Here is a 26,678-nt window from a genome sequence, read left to right as displayed (position 1 = left end):
AAAGCTGTTATCGATACTGCCTCAGTACTGGGAAAATGTCTGAGTGGATTTACCCAATTTATGTCCTTCATGATTTTATACACCTGTAAGATCACCTTGTATTGGGGGTGTAGTGGACAGTGAGGAAGACTATAAAAGCTTGCAGTGGAATCTGGACCAGCTGGATAAATGCCATATGGAATTTAGTGCAGGCATTTGTGAGGTGTTGCACTTTGGGAGGACAAGCTAAGGTAGGACCGGTAAGGCACTGAGGAGTGTGGTAGAACAGTGGGATCTGGGAATACAGATCCGTACTTCCTTGGAAGTGTATCATGGGTAGATTTGGTCATAAAAAAAGCCTTTGGCACATTGGCCTTCGTAAATCAAAGTATTGAGTACAGAATTTGGGATGTTGTGTTGAAGTTGTATACCACGTTGGTGAGGCCTGATTTGGAGCATCGTGTGCAGTTCTGGTCACATACCTACAGGAAAGGTGTCAACTGGGTTGAACGAGTATAGAGAAAATTACCAAGGATGTCGCCAGGTCTTGAGGACATGAGTTATAAGGAAAGATTAAACAGTTTAGTAATTTATTCCTTGAAGTGTACAAGATTTAGGGGAGATTTGATAGAAATTTAGAAAATTATGAAGGGTATGGCTTGGGTAAATGCAAGCAGGCTTTTTCCACTTGGGATGGGTGAGATTAGAACTAGATGTCGTGGGTTAAGGGTAAAAGGTGGAATGTTCACAGGGAACATGAGGGGAGTTTCTTCACTCAGAGGGTAGTGTGTGGAACGAGCTGCCAGCGGAAGTGGTGGATGCAGGTTTGATTTCAACACTTGGGAGAAATTTGGATAGGTACATAGTTGAGATGGGACATGGAGGGCTGTGGTCCAGGTGCAGGTCGATGGGACTAGGTAGATTAATAGTTCAGCATGGACGAGGTGGGCCAAAAGGCTTGTTTGTATGCTGTAGTTTTCCATAATTATGATCGCTGTCAGTGTCCTAAACTCCAAGCAATGAAATCCTAACCTGTCCAAACTCTCCTTTTCACTAAGTTTTCAAGTCCTGGCAACAGTCTTGTAAATCTTTTCTGCACTTTTTCCAGTTTACTAACATATTTTATTAGTGGGGTAACCAAAACTGAACATGACATGTCAACCTATGGCCTCCTCTTGTGGCAAGATGAGGCCACCCTCAGGGTGGAGGAGCAATACCTCATATTCCGTCTGGGTAGTCTCCAACCTGATGGTGTAAATATCAATTTCTCCTTCTAGTTTTTAAAAAAATTTTCCCTCTCTCCTCTTCCTCTATTCCCCACTCTAGCCTGTTACCTTTTTTCTCCTGCCTATCACTTCCTCTGGGTCCCCTCTTCCTCCCCTTTCTCCTACAGACCTCTCTCCACTCCTGTCAGATTCCTTCTTCTCCAGCCCTTGACCTTTCCCACCAACCTAGCTTCACCTCTGACCTTCTAGCTTGCCTCCTTCACCTCCCCGCACCCTCTTATTCTGGCTTCAGCCCTTTCCCTTTCAGTCCTGAAGAAAGGTCCCGGCCCAAAACATTGACTGTTTATTCATTTCCATAGATCTACCCGACCTGCTGAGTTCCTCCAGCTTTTTGTGCATGTTACTGCAGCTGCCATTTCTTCTTTTGAATTATCTAGTTATATATATTATATAGTTGCATTGAATTATTATTATATAGTTACATTCTCACTTCATGGAAACTGGTGAATGTATGTACAACTTTTCAGACAATATTGCTGTTAAACCTAAGCTAATTTGTACAATGTGACTTCCTTTTACTGAACATTGGCAGAATAATGTGCTGACATACAGCATTTGACTTTGAAGAAAATAAGCACATAAATTTTTACTGTTCAGTGAAACAGTCCAAAATATTCAGTTATTTGTTTGAAACACATGGTGACTTAAAGCAAAATTTAGTATCTTTAATTGCTTCTAATAATTTCTTTAGTAAGGTCCCTTGTATTGGAGAAGAAAACTCACCAGATTGATCTGCAAAAGAAAGGGATTATTAATCTTACTGTCAGACTACCATCTGAGACAGCTGTGGGCAAGGATGAGGCAGGAGCAACACAGACTCCAGAACAAAATGTAGGTTTTCTGTACATTGTGTAAATTGTCATCATAAAGCAATATTATGATTTTTTTCAATTTTGACATTATTCTTATGCTTTCACAGATTGTGGTTTGCAGAGGAAACCGACCCACTCCAGGAAAAGGTACTTGTGCTTCTTTTAAAATGTTACAGAATTGATTCTCTGAAAGTGAGGATACTGACAAATTTTGATATAACAGGGGCTTATAAAACAAGGGTTTAACAACAGAATGATGTTTATATGTTGACTTGACACCCCGCATCTAAAGTAGTTAGAATGTGCTTTGGACACATTGACCTTCATAAATCAAAGTACTGAGTACAAAAGATGGGATGTTATGTTGAAGTTGTATAAGATGTTGGTGAGGCCTATTTGAGTACTGCGTGCAGTTCTGGTCACCAGCCTAGAGGAAGGACATAAACAAGGTTGAAAGTAAATGGAGAAAAATTACAAGGATGTTGCCAGGATTATAAGGCAAGATTGAATAGGTTCAGACTTTATTTCTTAGATTTTCGAATATTGAGAGGAGATTTGATAGAGGTATACAAAATTATGAGGAGTTTTTAGATTAGATTAGATTATGAGGACACTCAGTCCTTGTTTATTGTCATTTAGAAATGCATGCATGCATTAAGAAATGATACAATGTTCCTCTTGAGTGATATCACAAAAAAAACAGGAAAAAGCAAAGACTAACACTGACAAGACCACATAATTATAACATATAGTTACAGCAGTGCAAAACAATACCATAATTTGATAAAGAGCAGACCATGGAAATGGTAAAAATAAGTCTCAAAGTTCCGATCGACTACCGATAGTCCCCAATAGCAGGCAGCAGAAGGGAGAAACTCCCTCTGCCATAAACCTCCAGGCACCGACAACTGTCGATGCATTGGAAGCACCCGACCATAGCTGACACTGAGTCAATCCAAAAACTTCGAGTCTCCGACCAGCCCTTCGACACCGAGCACCGAGCACTATCTCTGCCAAGCGCTTCAACTCCGTCCTGGCCGCCGGCCACCGAGCAACAAGCAAAGCTGAGGACTCGGGGCCTTCCCCTCCAGAGATTCTTGATCACACAGTAACAGCGGCAGGGAAAAAGGCATTTCAGAAGTTTCTCCAGATGTTCCTCTGTTCTCTCACATCGGTCTCCATCAAATCAGGATTGTGCACAGCACCCTACTTGGCAGATTACAGATGTCATTCACCGGCGTGGCGGTGCAAGCTGCGTCACGCCGCCATCTTCTCCTTCTCCTCTTTTGATAGGGTAAATGCAAGCAGGCTTTTGCCGCAGAGCTTGGGTGCGACTACAGCTAGAGGTCATGTGTTAAGGGTCGAAGGTGAGAAGTTTAAGGGGAACATGAGGGAAAACTTCTTCACTCAGAGGGTTGTGAGAGTATGGATGTGAACTCGATTTCAATGTTTAAGCGAAGTTTGGGTAGATAATGGATGATAGGGTTATGGAGGGCTATGGCCCCTCTGCAGATCGATAGGAGTAGGCATCTTAACTGGTTTAGGCATGGACTAGATAGGTGTATTTCTGTGTTCCACTTTTCTAGGTCGAATTGAGTGACTGAGGCAGAAGGCAGAAGTAAGTATTTCAGAGTTAATCAAATTAAAATATCTTGGCTATGCATCTAAAAGTCTGATTTGAATGAATTCATATGATACTGGGTTTGGAGTTAGTTAAAATGTGTAACAATCGGCTACCATGAGAAAAAAGTCCATTTTTCTCCTATTTTTAATATTTGCCTTTTACACAATGCTTCCAACCTCACTGCTGATATTCTCTGGATGCCCCTTTCCAGAGGATTGGTCTGGCCTTTCCCAGTCATCAGTCTGATTTCTTTGGCAAATCTAATTTTCCTTCTCTGAGCCAAACTCCTTCTATGTGATCACAAAAAAGGGTATCACTGCTCCCCGATACCCTTAACACTCTGGGTGTCCATCTTAATCCAATTACCCCAAATCTCCATCTTCTTACTGATGGGAACCATAAGTCTTGAACCTCTCTTCCATCCTAAAACAATCCTAAGTCCTGAAACCCTCTCCAGCAATCCCTCAGGGTTCTTCAGTTTAGGGGATATTGGAAGATTGCATCAATACTCTAGTGCAACTTCGGCTTTCTACAGATCTTTAGCACCCTTCAGCAAATTGAACATGTTTTGAATATGACCAATCCTATCAAGTAGATAGAAAATCTGGACAGTAACGTGGGAGATTGCAATTAAAACTGAAGTTGGTCAAAAACTGAACGGCTGTTTCCTTGATAGTGGTTCCAATGATAGGGTAAAATTTACTTACTGCCCATTTATTTCATTTCATTGTCTCTGTTTAGAATTAATCTGATTTTAATGATTTATATATACAATTTAAAATTTATAAACCTAGATATTAAAGTAAAATTTAGAAATAAAGTTGTGGACTATTTTGTAACTGGGTAGAAAATTCAAAAAAGAGAGGTGCACAGGGACTTGGGAGTCCGTGTGCAGGACTCCCTAAACGTTAACTTCCTGGTTGAGGTGGTGGTGAGGAAATGCAATATTAGCATTCATTTCAAGAGGACTAGAATATAAAAGCAAGGATGTAATGCTGTGGCTTTATAAGGCACGGCTCGGACAGTACTTAGAGAACTGTGAGCAGCCCTGGGCCCTTTATCTAAGAAAAGTTGTGCTGGCATTGGAGAGCGTGTGGTAAACCATATATATAGGTTGTAACTGGTGGGCGCATGGCCAAGTGGTTAAGGCATTAGACTAGCGACGTGAAGGTCGTGAGTTCGAGCCCCAGCTGAGGCAGTGTGTTGTGTCCTTGAGCAAGGCACTTAATCACACATTGCTCTGCGACGACACTGGTGCCAAGCTGTATGGGTCCTAATGCCCTTCCCTTGGACAACATTGCTGTCATGGAGAGGGGAGACTTGCAGCATGGGCAACTGCTGGTCTTCCATACAACCTTGCCCAGGCCTGCGCTCTGGAGAGTGAAGACTTTCCAGGCACAGATCCATGGTCTCGCAAGACCAACGGATGTCTTTACTTTTACTTTAACTGGGTTACTTGTCTGGACATGCCTGGACACACCCCTCTGCTGACTGCTCCTGTGGCTCCTCCCACAGACCCCTGAATAAAGGCGATTGTGTCACTGCTTCTCCCTCAGTCCAGGACAGATACTCAGCATGGACGTTGGTCCATTTACTGTTAATAAAAGCCTTTCAGTATTTACTCTACTTCCAGTCCTTTGGAGTAATTGATAGTGCATCAGGGGGTCCAAAGGAAATTCACAGGAATGACCCCAGGAATGAAAGTGTTAACGTATGAGGAGCGTTTGATGACTTTGGGGCTTTACTTGATGGAGTTTAGAAGAATGAGAGGGAATCTCATTGAAACCTATTGAACATTGAAAGTCTGAATAGAGTGGATGTGGAGAGAATTTTTTTATAATGGGGAATCTAGGACCAGAGGGCATAACCTCAGAATTGAGGGAAGTTCATCTGGGACAGAGAGAAGGAAAATTTTCTTTAAACATGATGGTAAATCTGGAATTCTTTGTCACAGATGGCTGTGCAGGCCAAGTCAGTGGATATATTTAGGGCAGAGGTTGATAAATTATTGATTAATCAAGTTGTTGGAGGTTATGGGGAAAAGGCAGAAGAATGGAGATGAGAAGGACAATAAAAAAACCATGGTGGGAGGCAGAGCAGACTCGAGCTGAATGGCCTGATTCTGCTCCTAGGAATTATGGTCTTCTTCTCTGAAAGGCTTTACCCAGATATTTTGGACAAAAGAAAAATTAGTTCAGTCTGCCTGATACTGTATATTTGAACATACAGTTTGAAAAGTAGCAGACATGTGGTTTCTCACAAAGGAAATTGCTGATCTTGCTTGCGTTTTAAAGAAGGCTTTAAACACATTGCCATCCTTGGTGTTGGTGTAATCCAGTTTGTGACCCCTTTGCTCAAACCTGATGCAGCTCCAGCATATTCAGCATGAATTTCCAAGTGAATGATTCACCCACCTCGTATTCCTGCTAAGGATCACTTCAGTCAGTTTGATTAATTTCATAAAGAAATTGATGAGAGAGCTGGTTACAGCCAAGGAACAACTAAGATTGCTTAATGAGTCAAGTCTATTGGTTGAATGTCTTTTTGTACTGTAAAGAAATGATTTAAATAGAGTATGGGATCTGAGCTTGAATTTGAATTGAATTGACTTTATTTCTTACATCCTTCACGTACGTGGTGGAAGAAGATGTCCCAGAGCCTGTTGGTCTTGGCTTTTATGTAGTGGTACTGTTTCCCGGATGTTAGCAGCTGGAACAGTTTGTGGTTGGGGTGACTCGGGTCTCCAATGATCCTTCGGGCCCTTTTTACACATCTGTCTTTGTAGATGTTCTGAATAGTGGGAAATTCACATCTATAGATGCGCTGGGCTATCCACACCATTCTCTGCAGAGTCTTGCTATTGAGGGAAGTGCAGTTCCAGGCAGTTGTACCCCTGTAGAAAGTCCTTAGGATTTGGGAACTCATACGAAACTTCTTCAACCGTCTGGTTCTTTTTTTATCCACACAGCTGGTTTGTACAGACCACGTGAGAACTTAAAGCTGTTCATTCTCTCAACCCCAGATCCATAGATGTCAATAGGGCTCAGCCTGTCTCCATTCCTCCTGTAGTCCACAACCAGCTCCTTTGTTTTTGCGACCCAGTACAGAAGATTTTAAGCCATGCCTCTTATCAAAATTTTCCAGGTCAGTGAAAATTTGTCCAAGTGTGGCCTGGCAACAAAAAAGCAAGACAATTAGTTACTGCCCTTTCCCTCTTCTTTTCCTCAGTCTGGCCTCTTACCTCTTCTCACCTGCCTCTTGAGTCTCCTCCTTCCCTTTCTCCTATGGTCCACTCTCTTCTCCTATCAGATTCCTTCCTCTCCAGCCTTTTACCTTTCACACCCACTTGGCTTCACCTATCACCTTCTAGCCATCCTCCTTCCTCTCCCCCCTTCCCCTTTTATATTTTGGTGTGTTTCCCCTTCCTTTCCAGCCCTGAAAAAGGGGTCTCCGCCTGAAACGTAGACTCTTTGTTCATTTCCATGAATGCTGGCCAACCTGTTGAGTTCCTTCAGTGTTCTTTGTAAATTACCAAGTAGTTTACTCAATATCAGAAAAGCAATAGAAGATATCATTAACAGCGCAACACACATAAATCAAATGCATTTATACTGTCAGGTATTTTGCATGTAATTTTAGAGAAAGCTAGAGGTTTAGCATGAAATGCTGTTGCAGGAAGGTAGTGTCCATCATCAGGGAACCCCACCACCCAGGACATGCTCTCTTCTCACTGCTGCCATCAGGACGAAGGTACAAGAGCCTCAGGACTCTCACCAGATTCTGGGGCAGTCACTGTCCCTCAACCATCAGGCTCCTGAACCAAAGGAGATGACTTCACTTGCTCCACCATTGAAATGTTCCTACAGCCAATGGACTCCCTTTCAAGGACTCTTCATCTCATGTTCTCAATATTTATTGCTTAATTATTTATTATTATTATTATTATTATTATGTTTCTTCTTTTTGCATTTACACAGTTTGTTGTCTTCTGCACTCTGGTTGAATGCCCTAGTTTGCTGGTCTTTCATTGATTCTGTTATAGTTATTATTCTATAGATTTGTCGAGTACGTCCTCAAGAAAATGAATCTTTGGGTTGTTTATGCTGACATGTATGTACTTTGATAATAACATTTACTTTGAAGTTGTTGGCAGAGGCAAGTCCATGAGGGACATTAAAGAGACTCCTAGCTCAGCATGTGTGTGAAAGAAAACGGAGGGCTCTGTGTGCGGGAAGGGTCAGACTGATGCATGAGTAGTTTAAAGTGTTGGCACAACATCGTGGGCCAAAGGGCCTGCCCTTTGCAGTACTCTTCTTTGTAAGTCATGGTCTGATGGGAGTGGGGAGAGTTAACGTCTGGATTTTACTAACGTTTATAGTGTTGATGTTCTTTTATAGATACTCAAGCAGTGTTGAGACAAAGGGTCCATCTTGTGGAGAATATTCAGTTAACGGTGAAGAGTTTTCATCCGAAAAGGAGTAATACTTTTTCACAATCCTCGGCTGTTCTGCTATATGACCTTCCTAAAGATGTTACGAGTGAACTTTTATCTCTGTTTGTTGTAAGTTTGACTAATTTGGAAGAAGCACGTGGTGAATTCAGTTTGGAAATAATAACCGATATGGACGCAGCTGTCATCACCTTCAAAACTGACATTGGTAAGGGTGAAAATTCATCAATTTGTAGCTTAATGTGTTAAGGTATCTTTGTTCATCCACTGAAATACAGCAAGTAAATTATTATTTTAGACATAAATAATGACAGAAGTAATAAGAGATGGAAATGTGTAACAGGTGTCAGCACATTAATCATTCAGATATACAGTAGATCCTGCATGGTAGTTGTTTCTAGGGACCATAATGCCCTTTATCTTGCTCAGTCTTTTAGTTTCGTGTTAGGAAACTTCAGTTCCTCTTTTATCTGAGGCCCTGTGTTGGTCAGGGTCGAGCATGGATGTTGTATCCCAGCTATTTACATGATACACAAGCTGGACCAGTACAATATGGAGATCAAACTGTAGCCCTCTCCACACAGCTGATGAATCCAAAGGAACTGCAGAGACCAATACAGTTTGGGACCAGCGGCACTGTAGGAGTTGCCAGTCAGCGTTGAACTCAAAGTAAGACTATCCTGGAAACACCAAGTCCAGATTCTTCCTCGGTTTTCTCCCGAAGCCTTCCCCATGAGTGAGTTTAGCTGCAAGACTGCGGAGGTTTGAGATCAGAGATCTCCTTCTCCAAGATGAGCTGCCAACCACAGCTGACAAGCCTCATCTACCTGAAGCAACTGGTTTTAGGGTGCCAGTAACATGTCTTTCTACCTTCTATCAGTAGAAACAATTCCACCAGGCTTATTAGCAAAGCCACACGTGAAAGCCAGGAGCTGGACGTGGTTGTTAGAGGCTGTCTGAGACGTTTCCATTGGGAGCATTTAATAGGTAGTGGGAGCTTTCCCCATTAACTCCTCTGGCTGTGACAACCTTATGGAACCAATATAAGAGTTTTTAATCTAAATGCCAGATAATGTCTGAGATATTCTTGTATGTAGCATAAAGTTATCATTTACCAAACATTGAAAAACTGAATTGCTCAGTGAGGATTGTGCACTTCTATAAGCTATTATGCAGATAACATGCTTTATAAGTTTAAGGAGAATGTGAGGGGAGCTCCTTCTCTCGGAGGGTCGTGAGAATGTGGAACGAGCTGCCAGCACAAGTGGTGGATGCAAACTCGATTTCAATGTTTTAAGCAAAGTTTGGATAAGTACATGGATACTAGAGAAATGGAGGGCTGTGGACCCAGTGCAGGTCAATGAGAGTAGGCAGCTTAAATGGTTTGGCTCAGACTAGATGGGCTGAAAGGATTGTTTCTGCTCTGTACTTTTCTGTAACTCTATGGATGTCAATGGAAATGAGAAGTGATAATCAATCTACATGTAACACATCACTTATGTGACTCCTGCACTTTTCTAATGAGGTTTGCAAACTGTATAGACCACAACTACAGAAGCAGGCTCCATCTGAGTAGTGACTGTGTGCTCCTTCTTTATCGCAAAGGATATTTTCTTACCCAACCTGTTGGAGAGCCAGCAGCGAGAGCTTGTACTATTTTGTTTTCTGGATAGTCCAGAGGTTGTACGAACTTTGAAGGAAGAATATTTCATTTCTGTAGAAGGCTCCAACCACAGTCATCAGAGATTCATGGTAAACAGAGATTGGGATTGATTGGGATTGAGAGGAAAATTGGATCAGCCATGATGAAATGGCAAAGCAGACTCAACAGGCCAAATGGCCTAATTCTGCTCCTATATTTTATGCAAGGGCAACATGTACATAGCAACTAATGGACTAATTCCAAGTATTCCTGTGATCCGCGCATTAAAAAAACAATAGAACAGTAAGAGGGAAAATAATTCTCTGACAAGTTGTATCGCCATTTGCTATGGGAGCAGCCGAGCAACGGGCCAGAAGTTGCTACTTCAGAGAGTGACTGAGAGGATCATGGAGTCTCCCCACCATCCATCGGGGACATTTATCCGGATCATTGCGTAAGGATCCCACCCATCCATCCAGCATTCTCGTTGACTTTTTTACCCTCAGGCGGGAGACTCCGATGCATTATAAACAAGAACGGTCAGGATGGGAAACAGTTTCTTCCCTCAGGCTGTTAGGCTTCTGAACTCGCTGCCAAATTGCATTCAAAGTGTCACTGGTAAATCTGTTCTGTACCTTACAATATTTAATTTATGCACTTTAGCTTGCTTATTTGTGTATAATCTATCTGTAGATTTCATCCTTGCTTTCATATGTCATTATGTGATTTATGTACTGCAGTGCTTTATCAAGTCAAGTTGCTTTTATTGTCATTTCAACCATAACTGCTGGTACAGAATACAGTAAAAATGAAACAACGATCCTCCAGGACCATGGTGCTACGTGAAACAACACAAAACTACACTAGACTTCAGGCCTACACGGGACTACATAAGATGCACAAAACAGTGCAAGACAGTACAATAATTAATAAATAAGACAATAGGCATAGTAAAGGACAAATTACAACATAATCATAAATGATGTCGATATAAACAATGTTTTAGCAGGAATTGAGGAAGAAATGAGCAGAAGTAGCAAAAGGAGTGGAGTGGCATTCAGTTGAGAGAGAGAGAGTGTGAGTGTGTGTGTGTAGGTTGGTGTCAGACTAGACTCTGGGAATTGAGGAGTCTGATGGCTTGGGGGAAGAAACTGTTGCACAGTCTGGTCGCGAGAGCCAGAATGCCTCGGGACCTTTTGCCAGATGGCAGGAGGGAGAAGAATTTGTATGAGGGGTGCGTGGGGTCCTTCACAATGCTGTTAGCTTTGCGGATGCAGCATGTGGTGTATTGGTGGGAAGAGAGAACCCGATGATCTTCTCAGCTGACCTCACTATCCGCTGCAGGGTCTTGCGATCTGAGACGGTACAATTTCCGAACCAGGCAGTGATGCAGTCGCTCAGGATACTCTTGATGTATCCTCTGTAGAATGTGGTCTGGATGGGGGGTGAAAGATGGACTTTTTTCAGCCTTTGCAGAAAGTAGAGATACTGCTGGGCTTTCTTTGCTATGGGGCTGGTGTTGACGGATCAGCTGAGGTTCTCCACCAGATGAACACCAAGAAATTTGGTGCTCTTAGCAATTTCTACAGCGGAGCCGTCGATTTTCAGCGGATTGTGGTCGCTCCATGCTGTCCTGAAATCAACAACCATCTCTTTTGTTTTGTTCACATTCAGATGAAGGTTGTTGGCTCGGCACCAGTCCATTAGCCACTGCAGCTCTTCTCTGTATGCTGACTCATCGTTCTTACAGATGAGACCCATGTGATCGACGAACTTGATGACGTGGTTCGAGCTGTATATTGCTGCACAGTCGTGGGTCAGCAGAATGAATAGCAGTGGACTGAGCACACAGCCCTGGGGGGCCCCCGTGCTCAGTGTGATGGTGTTGGAGATGCTGCTCCCAATCCAAAATGACTGAGGTCTGCCAGTCAGGAAGTCTAGAATCCAGTTGCGGAGGGAGGTGTTCAGGCCCAGCAGTTTCAGCTTTCGAATCAAGTGCTGAGGAATGATTGTGTTGAATGCTGAACTGAAGTCTATCAGCAGCATTTGAACGTATGTGTCTTTTTTGTCCAGGTTGGTGAGGGCCAGGTGGAAGGTAATGGCAATGGCGTCGTCTGTTGAGTGGGATGAGTCACGAACTGCAGGGGGTCCAGTGAGAGGGGCAGCATGGTGTTGATGTGCCTCATGACGAGCCTCTCGAAACACTTCATGATGATGGATGTGAGTGCAATGGGATGGTAGTCGATGAGGCAGGACACTGAAGACTTCTTCAGCACGGGGACAATGGTGGCGGCCTTGAAGCATGTTGGAACGATGGCGCTGCTCAGGGAGATGTTGAAGATGTCAGTGAGAACATCTGCCAGCTGGTCTGCACATCCTCTGAGCACTCTGCCAGGAATATTCTCTGGTCCAGCAGCCTTCCATGGGTTGACCCTGTGTAGAGTTTTCCTCATATCGGCCACGGTAAGACACCAGCTAGTCACTGGGAGAAGGAGTGGTCTTCCTCACCACTGTGTGATTTTCTGCCTCAAACGAATGTAGAAGTTGTTCAGTGCATCTGGGAGGGAGGCATCACCAGCACAGGCAGGTGATATTGTCCTGTAGTTGATGTCCTCCATGCCCTTACATATGTGCCGCATGTCGCCACTGTCCTGAAAATGGCTTTGTACCCTGGTCCAGAGAAGTTTTGTTTGATGGTATAGAGGTATATAGTTAACTGGCAATCAACGAGATTTGACTTGCTGCCTTAAAAGCAGTAGTGATATTACTGACCTGCAAACAAGCATCATTTTCCACCTGTGTATCTTCATTGTGTTTTTATTAACACACTTACAGCCAGATTGGAGACGAGGAAGTTATTTTGCTCTCGGTGTTATCACTGGAATGATCTGAAACGAAGGTACCATTTCTAAAGTGGCCTATCACTGGGCTCCAGGGTAGTCTTCTGCCTCATACACCAGCGAGTTAGTGATGTACCTATCCCAGCATGCAAAGTCAGCTCTGGCGACTGGACGAATGAGATCTATAGAGAGATCCTATGGCCAGGAAGGCTGTACTGTAACGCTCCGTGGAAAGCAAAGGGCATGACAAGGCACAGAAGACGTCATGAACATCCTCTGCAATCAAGGAGGACCCCGGTTTGTGATGCTTGTTTGTACCACTGGACCTGGACTTCTGAGGTTGAAAGATTGGAACTGCCCAGAGCAACGGCTTTTCCACTTTAAAAACTCTCCTGCACAAGGTCCTGTCATTGTCAGACATGATGGACAGCCACAATACTGCACTCAAACCATTTATCTGTTTCATGCAGAATGATCTGCCTCCCAATTTACCATTGCAAATAGTTGGCATTTTAACCAATTTCATGGGAATCGGAGAGTTCTGAATTATTTTTGCAAATGTGCTTCACACTAAGAATCCCCATCCCTTTGCTCTTGTCAGTAGCTCCTCTCACAAGCAATATTAGGAGCTTTAATCTAATATATTGTAAATAGGCTAATTTAGATGATTTTTATTTCTGTTTTTAACAAGTAGGTGAATTGTATCACTCCACGGAGGCTGTAATCAAGGAATCAAATGTGAAATCTCAATTTTTCTCTTGTTGAAAATTTCTTCTCTTTTCAAATCTTTTTATTGGTATATTATACAAAAGAAATAACAGGAGTACGTTAAGTAACAACAGTTACAATGTCTCAAAAAAGACATTATCTTAAAGATAGAAAAAAATTTGGGATAACAAAAAAAACCTACTAAGCAGAAAAAGTGGGGGGGGGGGGGGACCCATTAGGTGTACAACCCCGGAGCCATGCGTCATACAAAAAGCTTCTAAAAATAAACATCAAACCACCAGCAAGAAAAGAAAATATACTAAAAAATTTACAACTAGATCGTGGAAAAAAAATCTATCAATTAGCTCAAATGATAATAACGAGCAAATGAGCCCTATCTTTTCTCAAAATCAAATACAGGTTCAAAGGTTCGACTTCTAATTTTCTCCAAACTAAGACATAGCATCACTTGAGAGAACCATTGTGACAAAGTGGGAGCTGATGTATCCTTCCACTTCAACAAAACGGGCCTCCTAGCTATCAATGTAACAAATGCAATAACATGATGGTCAGACACAGAAATAACATGAATATTTTGAGGAATTATTCCAAAAAGGCACAGTTAATTTATTAGGTTGTAGATTAATTTTAAGTGCTTTAGAAATTGTTGAAAAAACTGAACTCCAGAACTATTCCAATGCAGTGTAGCTATCTCAGTTTTACATCTATCACAATAACTATCAACATTAGAAAATATTTTAGAAAGTCTCTCCTTTATCAAATGATAACGATGTACAATTTTAAATTCAATCAGTGAATGGCTAGCACAAATTGAAGAAGAGTTAACCAACTTCAAGATCCACATCCAATCCTCCATCATAAAAGTCAAATTGAGTTCCTTTTCCCAATCCTGTTTAATCTTAGATAAAGGATGCTTATCCCATTGTAATAGTAAGTTATAAATTCTTCCAATAGAACCCTTGGTTGAAGTGTTCATACTCATAATAGTATCTAACAGGTCATCCTCCAATATGTAAGGAAAATTACTTAAATACTTTTGTAAAAAATGTCTAACTTGAAGGTATTGCAGAAAATGTGAGTATGAAAGAGAATATTTATCAACTAATTGTTCAAAAGACATCAATTTATCTTTAAATAAATCCAAAAATGAATTAATACCTTTATTTTTCCAAAGTAAAAAAATTGGATTACTCAAAGAAGGCTTAAAAAAAGTAATTTTGATAAATTAAACTATGAAGTTTAAATTCTTTAAGATTAAAAAAATTGCAGAACTGGAGCCAAATTTGTAAAGAATACTTAATCACAGGATATAGGTTTAAATTAGCAACTTCAGCTAATCGTATAGGTAAAGCAGTAGACAATAGACAATAGGTGCAGAAGTAGACCATTCGGCCCTTCAAGCCTGCACCGCCATTCTGAGATCATGGCTGATCATCTACTATCAATACCCGGTTCCTGCCTTGTCCCCATAACCCTTGATTCCCCTATCCATAAGATACCTATCTAGCTCCTTCTTGAAAGCATCCAGAGAATTGCCCTCCACTGCCTTCTGAGGCAGTGCGTTCCACACCTCCACAACTCTCTGGGGGAAGAAGTTCCTCCTCAACTCTGTCCTAAATGACCTACCCCTTATTCTTAAACCATGCCCTCTGGTACTGGACTCTCCCAGCATCTGGAACATATTTCCTGCCTCTATATTGTCCAATACCTTAATAATCTTATATGTCTCAATCAGATCCCACCTCAATCTCCTTAATTTCAGTGTGTACAAGCCCAGTCTCTCTAACCTCTCTGCGTAAGACAGTCTGGACATCCCAGGAATTAACCTAGTGAACCTACGCTGCACCTCCTCCACAGCCAGGATGTTCTTCCTTAACCCTAGAGACCAAAACTGCACACAATACTCCAGGTGGGGTCTCACCAGGGCCCTGTACAAATGCAAAAAGATTTCCTTGCTCTTGTACTCAATTCCCTTTGTAATAAAGGCCAACATTCCATTAGCCTTCTTCACTGCCTGCTGCACTTGCTCATTCACCTTCAGAGACTGATGAACAAGTACTCCTAGATCTCTTTGTATTTCTCCCTTACCTAACTCCACACCGTTCAGATAATAATCTGCCTTCCTGTTCTTGCTCCCAAAGTGAATAACCTCACACTTATTCACATTAAACGCCATCTGCCAAGTTTCTGCCCACTCACCCAGCCTATCCAAGTCACCTTGGATTCTCCTAACATCCACATCACATGTCACACTGCCACCCAGCTTAGTATCATCAGCAAACTTGGTGATGTTATTCACAATGCCTTCCTCTAAATCATTGACGTAAATCGTAAACAGCTGTGGCACCCCACCTGCCATTCCAAGAAACACCCATTCACTGCTACCCTTTGCTTTCTATCTGCCAACCAGTTTTCTATCCATGTCAATATCCTCCCCCCAATGCCATGAGCTCTGATTTTACCCACTAATCTCCTATGTGGTACCTTATCAAATGCCTTCTGAAAGTCAAGGTACACCACATCCACTGAATCTCCTGCGTCTATCTTCCTGGTTACATCCTCGAAAAACTCCAATAGATTAGTCAAGCATGATTTGCCCTTGGTAAATCCATGTTGGCTCGGCCCAATCCTATCACTGCTATCAAGATATGCAGCTATTTCATCTTTAATAATGGACTCTAGCATCTTCTCCACTACTGATGTTAGGCTAACAGGGCGATAGTTCTCTGTTTTCTCCCTCCCTCCTTTCTTAAAAAGTGGGATAACATTAGCCATTTGCCAATCCTCAGGAACTGATCCTGAATCTAAGGAACATTGGAAAATGATCACCAATGCATCCGCAGTTTCCAGAGCCACCTCCTTTAGTACCCTAGGATTCAGACCATCTGGACCTGGGGATTTGTTAGCCTTCAGTCCCATCAGTCTACTCGTCACCATTTCCTTCCTAATGTCAATCTGTTTCAGTTCCTCTGTTACCCTATGTCCTTGGCCCATCCATACATCTGGGAGATTGCTTGTGTCTTCCCTAGTGAAGACAGATCCAAAGTACTTATTAAATTCTTCTGCCATTTCTCTGTTTCCCATAACAATTTCTCCCAATTCATTCTTCAAGGGCCCAACATTGTTCTTAACTATCTTCCTTCTCTTCACATACCTAAAAAAACTTTTGCTAGCCTCCTTTATATTCCTAGCTAGCTTGCGTTCATACCTCATTTTTTCTCCCCGTATTGCCTTTTTAGTTAAGTTCTGTTGCTCCTTAAAAATTTCCCAATCATCCGTCTTCCCAATCACCTTAGCTCTGTTATACTTCTTTTTTAATGCTATGCTATCTCTGACTTCCTTCGTCAACCACTGTGGCCACTTTCCCCCCTTTGAATCTTTCCTTCTCCAGGGGATGAACTGATTTTGCACCTTGTGCATTATTCCCAAGAATACCTGCCATTGCTGTTCCACTGTCTTTCCTGCTAGGATATCAGACCAGTCAACTTTGGCCAGCTCCTCCCTCGTGGCTTCATAATCTCCTTTGTTCAACTGCAATACTGACACTTCTGATCTGCCCTTATCCCTCTCAACTTGCAGATAAAAACTTATATATTATGGTCACTACCTCCTAATGGCTCCTTTACTTCAAGATCACTTATCTAATCCTGTTCATTGCACAACCACTAAATCCAGAATAGCCTTATCCCTGGTCGGCTCTCGTACAAGCTGCTCCAAAAATGCATCCCGTAGGCACTCTACAAACTCCCTATCCTGGGGTCCAGTACCAACCTGATTTTCCCAGTTCACCTGCATGTTGAAATCCCTCATAACTACTGTGACATTTCCTTTGCCACATGCCATTGTTAACTCCCTATTCAACTTGCACCCAATATCCATGCTACTGATTGGGGGTCTGTAGATAACACCTATTAGGGTCTTTTTGCCCTTACTGTTCCTCAGTTCTATCCACACTGACTCTACTTCTCCTGATTCTATGTCCCCCCTTGCAAGGGACTGAATCTCATTCCTCACCAACAGGGCCACCCCACCCCCTCTGCCCACCTTTCTGTCCCTTCGATAGCACGTATACCCTTGTACATTCAATTCCCAGGTCTGATCCCCCTGCAGCCATGTCTCCGTTATCCCAACAACATCATAGTTACCCATTCTCACCTGAGCTTCAAGCTCATCCGCCTTATTTCTGACACTTCGTGCATTCAGATATAGAAGTTTTAACCCATTTCTCCTCTCTCTGTTTAAATCGCTGCCTGTTGTGCATAACCCAGCTCCCCGAACTCTCACCGGGCTATACCTTGAATTTTGTTGTCCTTCTTAAATTTACTTATTCTTTCTGCACATTTAACTCCATGCTCCGTCAGACCATCCCTCTGCACATGTATCCTCCTTATCACTCATTCCGCCTCACCTTTCTCTACTTCACACTTAATATTCTGGAACCGTGTAGTCCCCACCTGTCCTTTATACTTCGTCTCGCTATCCTCTCTCACATTCTGGATCCCTGCACCCTGCAAATTTAGTTTAAACCCCCCCAAGCAGCACTAGCAAACCTTCCTGCAAGAATGTTAGTACCCCTCCAGTTCAGGTGTAAACCGTCCCGTTGGAACAGATCCCACCTTCCCTGGAACAAAGCCCAATTATCTAAAAACCTGAAGCCCTCCCTCCTGCACCATCCTCTCAGTCACGTATTGATCTGTGTAATCCTTCTGTTCCTCGCCTCACTCGCACGTGACACAGGCAGCAATCCTGAGATTGTTACCCTGGAGGTCCTGCCCTTCAACTTCGCACCTAACTCCCTGAACTCACTACGCAGGACCCCCTCACTCTTCCTACCCACGTCGTTCATCCCTACATGGACCACAACATCTGGATTCTTGCCCTCCCTCTCGAGAATAACCTGCACCTGCTCTGAGATGTCCCGGACCCCGGCACCAGGGAGGCAACATACCATCCGAGACTCCCGATCTCCCCCACAAAATCTCCTATCTGCCCCCCTGACTATAGAATCCCCTATCACTACTGCTGTCCTCTCTTCCCTCCTCCCCTTCTGAGTTGAGGGTCCAACCTCAGTGCCAGAGACAGGACCACTGCAACTTGTTCCTGGTAGGTTATCCCCACCAACAGTATCCAAAACGGCATGCTTATTGTTGATGGGAATGGCCACAGGGGTGCTCTGCTCTCTCTGCCTGCTCCCCCTCCATCTCCTGACAGCAGCTCCCAATAACGAGGTTAAGTAAAGCTGTTTTACAACTTTCAGTTCCAGATCTACCCAAATTGGCCGATCATTCTTAGCAACCCAATATAACCAAAAGGACATGTATCGCACATTAACGGCCCAATAATACATTCTTAGATTAGGCAAGGCAAGACCTCCATCCTTTTACAATTTTTGTAAGTGACATTTACTAATTCTTGGTCTTTTATTATTCCAAATAAAAGATAAAATAATAGAATCAATCCGTTCAAAAAACTTCCTAGTCAAAAATACAGGGATATTCGGAAATAAATATAAAAATTTTGGTAAAATCATCATTTTAACTATATGAATACGACCAACAAGTGAAAATGTAAGTGGACTCCATCTACTAAGTAAATACTTCATTGAGTCTACTAAAGGAACAAAGTTGGCTTTATAAAGATCCTTATAATTACTAAAAAATATAATACCTAAATATCCATGACTTTAAAAGGAGTATTATCATATATAGAGACAGAATAATTTAAAGGAAATAATTCACTTTTACTGAAATTTATTCTATATCCTGAAAAATCTCCAAATTCATTGAATAATTTTAGCAAGGCAGGAATAGATTCGTCAGGATTAGATATATAAAGCAATAAATCGTCAGCATGAAGAGAAATCTTATGCATGGTCTCAGTCACAAAAATCCCATGGATATTTTGAGCCCTTATGAGTTTATTCTGCAACACCCTTGCTTTTGAGCTCTGAATTCTCTTAAGTGGGGACGCGTATGTACAAACCCCATTTCCAGAAAAGTTGGGATATTTTGCAAAATGCAATAAAAACAAAAATCTGTGATATGTTAATTCACGTGAACCTTTATTTAACTGACAAAAGTACAAGGAAAAGATTTTCAATAGTTTTACTGACCAACTTAATTGTATTTTGTAAACATACACAAATTTAGAATTTGATGGCTGCAACACACTCAACAAAAGTTGGGACAGAGGCATGTTTACCATTGTGTTACATCACCTTTCCTTTTAATAACACTTTTTAATTGTTTTGGAACTGAGGATACTAATTATAGTAGATTTGCAACTGGAAATTTTGTCCATTCTTGCTTGATATAAGACTTCAGCTGCTCAACAGTCCGTGGTCTCCGTTGTCTGATTCTCCTCTTCATGATGCGCCATGCATTTTCAATAGGAGATAGATCTGGACTGGCAGCAGGCCAGTCAAGCACACGCCAAAGCCATGCTGTTGTAGCCCGTGCATAATGTGGTCTGGCATTGTCCTGCTGAAATAGGCATGGACGTCCCGGGAAGAGACGTCACCCTGATGGCAACATATGTCTCTCTAAAATCCTAATATACGCCTCAGAGTCAATGGTACCTTCACATACATGCAACTCACCCATGCCGTGGGCACTGATGCACCCCCATACCATCACAGATGCTGGCTTTTGCACCTTTCGCTGATAACAATCTGGATGGTCGTTTTCATCTTTGGCACGGAGAACTCGACGCCCATTTTTTCCGACCTTGCCCTTTATGCACTGAGATGTCTCTGAATTCTCTGAATCTTTTCACAATATTATGTACTGTAGATGTTGAAAGACCTAAATTCTCTGCAATCTTGCGTTGAGAAATGTTCCTTTTGAACTGACTAACAATTCTCTCACGAATTTTGGCACAGAGGGGTGAGTCACGACCCATCCTTGCTTGCAAAGGCTGAGCCTTTGATGGACGCTACTTTTATACCCAGCCATGATACCTCACCTGCTACCAATTAGCCTGCTTAATGTGGAGTCTTCCAAACTGGTGTTACTTGAACATTCTGTGCACTTTTCAATCTTATTTTAACTCTGTCCCAACTTTTGTTGAGTGTGTTGCAGCCATCAAATTCTAAATTTGTGTATATTTACAAAATACAATAAAGTTGGTCAGTAAAACTATTGAAAATCTTTTCTTTGTACTTTTGTCAGTTAAATAAAGGTTCACGTGAATTAACATATCACAGATTTTTGTTTTTATTGCATTTTGGAAAATATCCCAACTCTTCTGGAAATGGGGACATGTATGTACATATTCTACCATTATTCTGGTTCTCTTATTAATGCTGCTTTCTTAATATGTAGATGTATTATATAGGTTATTGCTTCCCATTTATTTAAAATTATGCAGAGAAAAGTAGATGAAGATGTAATTAAAATAACATTTTATTCTTCTATTTTTGCGGTCTGTCTTGCCTTCTTTATATCAAGGATAGTTTATTCCTGCTGCTCCTTGCCTGCCAAAGAAACTTAAAGCTGGGTCAGTGCACAAAAAAAGCACCAAAATTAAATCCTGTGGATTTATAGAAATAATCCTTGAATGGAATTCTATTTTTGTTCATTAGTTTTAAGCAAGTCCATTGCTCTACATTTCTGCTGTACTACAGTTGTGTGCAGTGTTTCAGGTCAGTAACTTTCCATTAGAGCTGTGAAGTGATTGAAGGATAGCAAAGAAATAAGTGTGAAATATCCAGATATTAAAGGTTTATCTTCAAAATATATCCTGTATTGCAGTATCATTGGGGTGCCACGGTAGCGCAGTGGTAGCGCGACACAGGAATGTTGTACGGAGAATGTTTTCGTTTCGAAGGAAGAATAAAGTAAAGCCATTGTAATAGAGAGTCAGCAAGTAATCCAGAAAGGAAATCTAAAGAAAGAGTTTTACCAAAAGACTGGGGAGAATGAGGAACTTTCTACAACAGAGAGAGGTTGAAAATAGTACCGATACATTCAAAATAATTCTATTGGGAAGAATGGAATATCCTTAGATTTACGTAAGCTTAAACATCATATACTGGTCAAGTTGAATGAGTTGTTTCTGTGTTGGACGTGCTTTGTAATTGAAATCTTTAATCACTAAATTATAAATTTTTCAATAAAATTGGAATTCCTTTAACAGGTTTGTTTTTCCCCCAACTTTATTTTTAGATCTCTCTGAATTTATTCAAAAATATTCTAACAAGTTTCTGAAGCAGCAAAAAATTGGAGCGAAGATGCTGGAAAAAACTAGGAGTTTACGAGTGGAGAACCTGCCTTCCAGCATCAGTGAAGATATTCTAAAACTATACTTTGAAAGTGCTAAAAATGGAAATGGAATTGTAAGCTCTGTAGGAATGACACTGGAGCATAATGCAGCTGTGATCTCTTTTGAAGATTCTGAAGGTAATTTGTACTTTGGAAAATAATGATGAATTAGAAATTTATGAACATGTAAGTTGAGTTCATTTTCACAAATTATTCTCTAACATTTTTTTTGTTTTACTTGCAGTTCTGGATGTCATTCTGTCTGAAGAACACAAGATTTCAAACCCCAATTTATGTCTATCCTTATTATGAATCAATTGGATCAGCTTTATATGGGAACAAAAGACCAGTGGTGAAAATGCCTGATCCCTTTCTGTTTGAAATTGATTCCTACATTCTACAGTTTCTTAAACAAGATGAAAAGCGAATTGCAGAATTCATGGACAGAATGTCCTCGTGCCACTGTAATATTGCATTCCCAGAATCAGGCCAATCAAACTTGGTCAATATTTCCCCAGCACTTTCCAAGCATATGAGTTCATTTGAGAATCTTGCAAAGAACTGGAAAAAGGAGGCTTCAGATAATTTAGTTTCTCTTCTGTCAAAGTACAAGACTAATATAAACGACACCATTAAATCAGTTTGGGAAATAATTCAGAATGATTTGCGTCAATATTTGAACCAAAATGTTGTTGTTATTCCAGACACTTCAAAGGGAAAAGTAATCATCACTGGCGTGGCTGAGAGTGTGGACATCCTGCAACAAACATTCAAATCAATTGTGAATGATTCCATTAAAAAATTAGAAAGGGAAAAACAAAGATATTAGAACAAGTCGTTGAGATGAAGGAAAAACAGACTAATCTGGATCCTTGTCTTGTTGAGTTTCTACGAAAAGTACACTGTCAAGAAGTTTCCTCCCACCTTTTTACATCAAATGGAATCAGTGCTGCATTTGACATTCAGGGCAACTCTGTTGTGTTGACTGGCAGTGAAGACACTTTGTGTGAAGCAGAAAAGCAAATCAAAAGACATCTCACTTTCAAATGTATTGAGATACAAGACATAAGTGTCATAAGAAAGAATGAATGGACAGATATAAAGGGAAAATTAGATAAATCATTGAATTCCCAAAGTAAACGGGTTGATATTGAAGAGAAAACCCTGGACAGGCATGCGCAGATTATTATCTCTGGCTACTCGGATGCTGTCTGCAAGGCCTTTGAAAAGCTCAGTGAATTTGTCAAAAAGAACACAATCATTCAAAGAAGCTTTCTGGATGAAAAGAGAACAATTAGTGGAATATTGTCCAGTGACAACGTAAGCGATAACAGTCTCCGAAAATACTTTGAAAGTTTCATTACCGGTGGTGGGTCCCTCACATTCTTTAGCCGAGAGGGCAGAAATATAACAGTGTCCTTTGAAAGTGTTGAAGGCAAGTAGAGTTACAAATATTTTGAAATATAAAATGGAGAAGTATAATATATAACCAATGTTGTGCTTTCTTAGTTTTTATTTCATTTCATTGTCACTGTTTAGAATTAATCCAATTTTAATGGTTAATATTTATAAACCTATATATAAAAGTAAAATTTAGAAATAAAGGTGTGGAGTATTTTGTAAATGGGTAGAAGATTGAAAGATCAGAGATGCAGAGAATTTGGGAGTCCGCATGCAGGATTCCCTAAACGTTAACTTCCAGGTTGAGGCGGTGGTGAGGAAAGCAAGTGCAATATTAGCATTCATTTCAAGAGGACTAGGGTATAAAAGCAAGGATGTAATGCTCAAACACGAGGAAATCTTCAGACGCTGGAATTTCAAGCAACAGACATAAATGTTGCTGGTGAACGCAGCAGGCCAGGCAGCATCTCTAGGAAGAGGTACAGTCGACATTTCGGGCCGAGACCCTTCGTCAGGACTAACTGAAAGAAGAGCTACTAAGAGATTTGAAAGTTGGAGGGGGAGGGTGAGATCTGAAATGATAGGAGAAGACAGGAGGGGGAGGGATGGAGCCAAGAGCTGAACAGGTGATTGGCAAAAGGGATATGAGAGGATCATGGGACAGGAGGCCTAGGGAGAAAGAAAAGGGGTAAGGGGGAAAAAAACCAGAGGATGGGCAAGGGGTATAGTGAGGGGGACAGAGGGAGAAAAAGGAGAGAGAGAAAAAGAATGTGTGAATACGAATAAATAATGGATGGGGTACGAGGGCGAGATGGGACGTTAGTGGAATTTTGAGAAGTCAATGTTCATGCCATCAGGTTGGAGGCTACCCAGACGGAATATAAGGTGGTGTTCCTCCAACCTGAGACTTTTCGATGATTTTAAGTTCCCTGGCCCCCACCGCTTTATTTTCACCATGGATGTCCAGTCCCTGTATACTTCCATCCCCCATCAGGAAGGTCTCAAAGCTCTCCGCTTCTTTTTGGATTCCAGACCTAACCAGTTCCCTTCTACCACCACTCTGCTCCGTCTAGTGGAATTAGTCCTTACTCTTAATAATTTCTCCTTTGGCTCCTCCCACTTCCTCCAAATTAAAGGTGTAGCCATGGGCACCCATATGGTTCCTAGCTATGCCTGCCTTTTTGTTTGCTTTGTGGAACAATCTATGTTCCAAACCTATTCTGGTATCTGTCCCCCACTTTTCCTTCACTACATCGATGACTGCATTGGCGCTGCTTCCTGCACGCATGCTGAGCTCGTTGACTTCATTAACTTTGCCTCCAACTTTCACCCTGCCCTCAAGTTTACCTGGTCCATTTCCGACACCTCCCTCCCCTTTCTAGATCTTTCTGTCTCTATCTCTGGAGACAGCTTATCTACTGATGTCTACTATAAGCCTACTGACTCTCAGAGCTATCTGGACTATTCCTCTTCTCACCCTGTCTCTTGCAAAAATGCCATCCCCTTCTCGCAATTTCTCCGTCTCCGCTGCATCTGCTCTCAGGATGAGACTTTTCATTCCAGGACAAGGGAGATGTCTTCCTTTTTGAAAGAAAGGGGCTTCCCTTCCTCCACCATCAACTCTGCTCTCAAACGCATCTCCCCCATTTCACGCACATCTGCTCTCACTCCATCCTCCCGCCACCCCCTAGGAATAGGGTTCCCCTGGTCCTCACCTACCACCCCACCAGCCCACGTAGACTCTTTGTTCATTTCCATGGATGCTGGTCGACCGTTGAGTTCCAACATATAATTCTCCGCAACTTCTGCCACCTCCAACGGGATCCCATCACTAAGCACATCTTTCCCTCACCCTCCCTCTCTGCTTTCTGCAGGGATCGCTCACTACGTGACTCCCTTGTCCATTCGTCCCCCCCATCCCTCCCCACCGATCTCCCTCCTTGCAATTATCCTTGTAAGCGGAACAAGTGCTACACATGCCCTTACACTTCCTCCCTCACCACCATTCAGGGCCCCAGACAGTCCTTCCAGGTGGGGCGACACTTCACCTGTGAGTCAGCTGGGGTGATATACTGCGTCCGGTGCTCCCGATATGGCCTTCTGTATATTGGCGAGACCTGACGCAGACTGAGAGATCCTTTCGCTGAACACCTACACTCTGTCCGCCAGAGAAAGCAGGATCTTCCAGTGGCCACACATTTTAATTCCACGTCCCATTCCCATGCTGATATGTCTATCCACGGCCTCCTCTACTGTGAAGATGAAGCCACACTCAGGTTGGAGGAACAACACCTTATATTCCGTCTGGGTAGCCTCCAACCTCATGGCATGAACATTGACTTCTCAAACTTCCGCTAATGCCTCACCTCCCCCTCGTACCTCATCCGTTATTTATTTATATTCACGCATTCTTTTTCTTTCTCTCCTTTTTCTCCCTCTATCCCGCTCACTATACCCCTTGTCCATCCTCTGGTTTTCCCCCCTCCCCCTTTTCTTCCTCCCTAGGCCTCCTGTCCCATGATCCTCTCATATCCCTTTTGCCAATCAACTATCCAGCTCTTGGCTCCATCCCTCCCGCTCCTTCTTCTCCTATCATTTTGGATCTCCCCTTCCCCCTCCCACTTTCAAATCTCTTACTAGCTCTTCTTTCAGTTAGTCCTGACGTAGGGTCTCAGCCCGAAACGTTGACTGTACCTCTTCCTAGTAATGCTGCCTGGCCTGCTGCGTTCACCAGCAACCTCTAAGGATGTAATGCTGTGGCTTTATAAGGCAGTGCTCAGACTGTACTTAGAGAACTGTGAGCAGCCCTGGGCCCCTTAACTAAGAAAAGTTGTGTTGGCGTTGGAGAGGGTCCAAAGGAGATTCACGGGAATGACTCCAGGAATGAAAGTGTTAACCTATGAGGAGCGTTTGATGACTTTGGGGCTTTACTTGATGGAGTTTAGAAGAATGAGAGGGAATCTCATTGAGACCTGTTGAACATTGAAAGTCTGAATAGTGTGGTTGTGCAGAGAATTTTTTTATAATGGGGAGTCTAGGACAAGAGGATGTAACCTCAGAATTGAGGGAAATGCGTCTAGGACAGAGAGAAGGAAAATTTTCTTTAAATGTGATGGTAAATCTGGAATTCTTTGTCACAGATGGTTGTGCAGGCCAAATCAGTGGAAATATTCAAGGCAGAGGTTGGTAAGTTATTGATTAATCAAGGTGCTCATGTTGTCTGTCAAAGTACAAAACTATATCTGAGGTAGTGCCAATTCCTCCAGCTAAATATTATTTATTATTAAACAATGGTCTTGAAAGCAGTTTTACCAAACAATTTCCAAATCTTAACATGAAGTACAGCCCACTTGCATGCCATTTAATATTACATGGCTTATCTTTGGATGTTTATTGTGCTAAAAGCAAGATATTAGAAAAAGTTGTTGAGATGAAGGAAAAACAGACTAATCTGGACCATTGTCTTGTTGAGTTTCTACGAAAAGTACACTGTCAAGAAGTTTCCTCCCAACTTTTGACATCAAGTGGAATCAATGCTGCATTTGACATTCAGGGCAACTCTGCTGTGGTGACAGGCAGTGAAGACACTTTGTGTGAAGCAGAAAAGCAAATCAAAAGACATCTCACTTTCAAATGTATTGAGATACAAGACAT

The 26,678-nt window shown here is 42.0% G+C and overlaps 1 protein-coding gene across 1 annotated transcript in view; it reads left to right on the top strand.

The window, feature by feature from the left end:
- LOC140199657 (protein mono-ADP-ribosyltransferase PARP14-like) overlaps positions 1-26,678 on the top strand; it is a 94,436-nt gene that overhangs the window by 17,178 nt on the left and 50,580 nt on the right. The window contains 7 exon segments of the mRNA XM_072262102.1: positions 1,957-2,096; positions 2,185-2,224; positions 8,099-8,359; positions 21,528-21,761; positions 21,868-21,904; positions 21,906-22,445; positions 26,262-26,678. Coding sequence (XP_072118203.1) covers positions 1,957-2,096; positions 2,185-2,224; positions 8,099-8,359; positions 21,528-21,761; positions 21,868-21,904; positions 21,906-22,445; positions 26,262-26,678 — 1,669 coding nt within the window.

This window comes from Mobula birostris, chromosome 6, assembly GCF_030028105.1.
Source record: "Mobula birostris isolate sMobBir1 chromosome 6, sMobBir1.hap1, whole genome shotgun sequence".
NCBI classification, from domain to species: domain Eukaryota; kingdom Metazoa; phylum Chordata; class Chondrichthyes; order Myliobatiformes; family Myliobatidae; genus Mobula; species Mobula birostris.
This window is presented reverse-complemented; position numbering and strand designations above follow the sequence as displayed.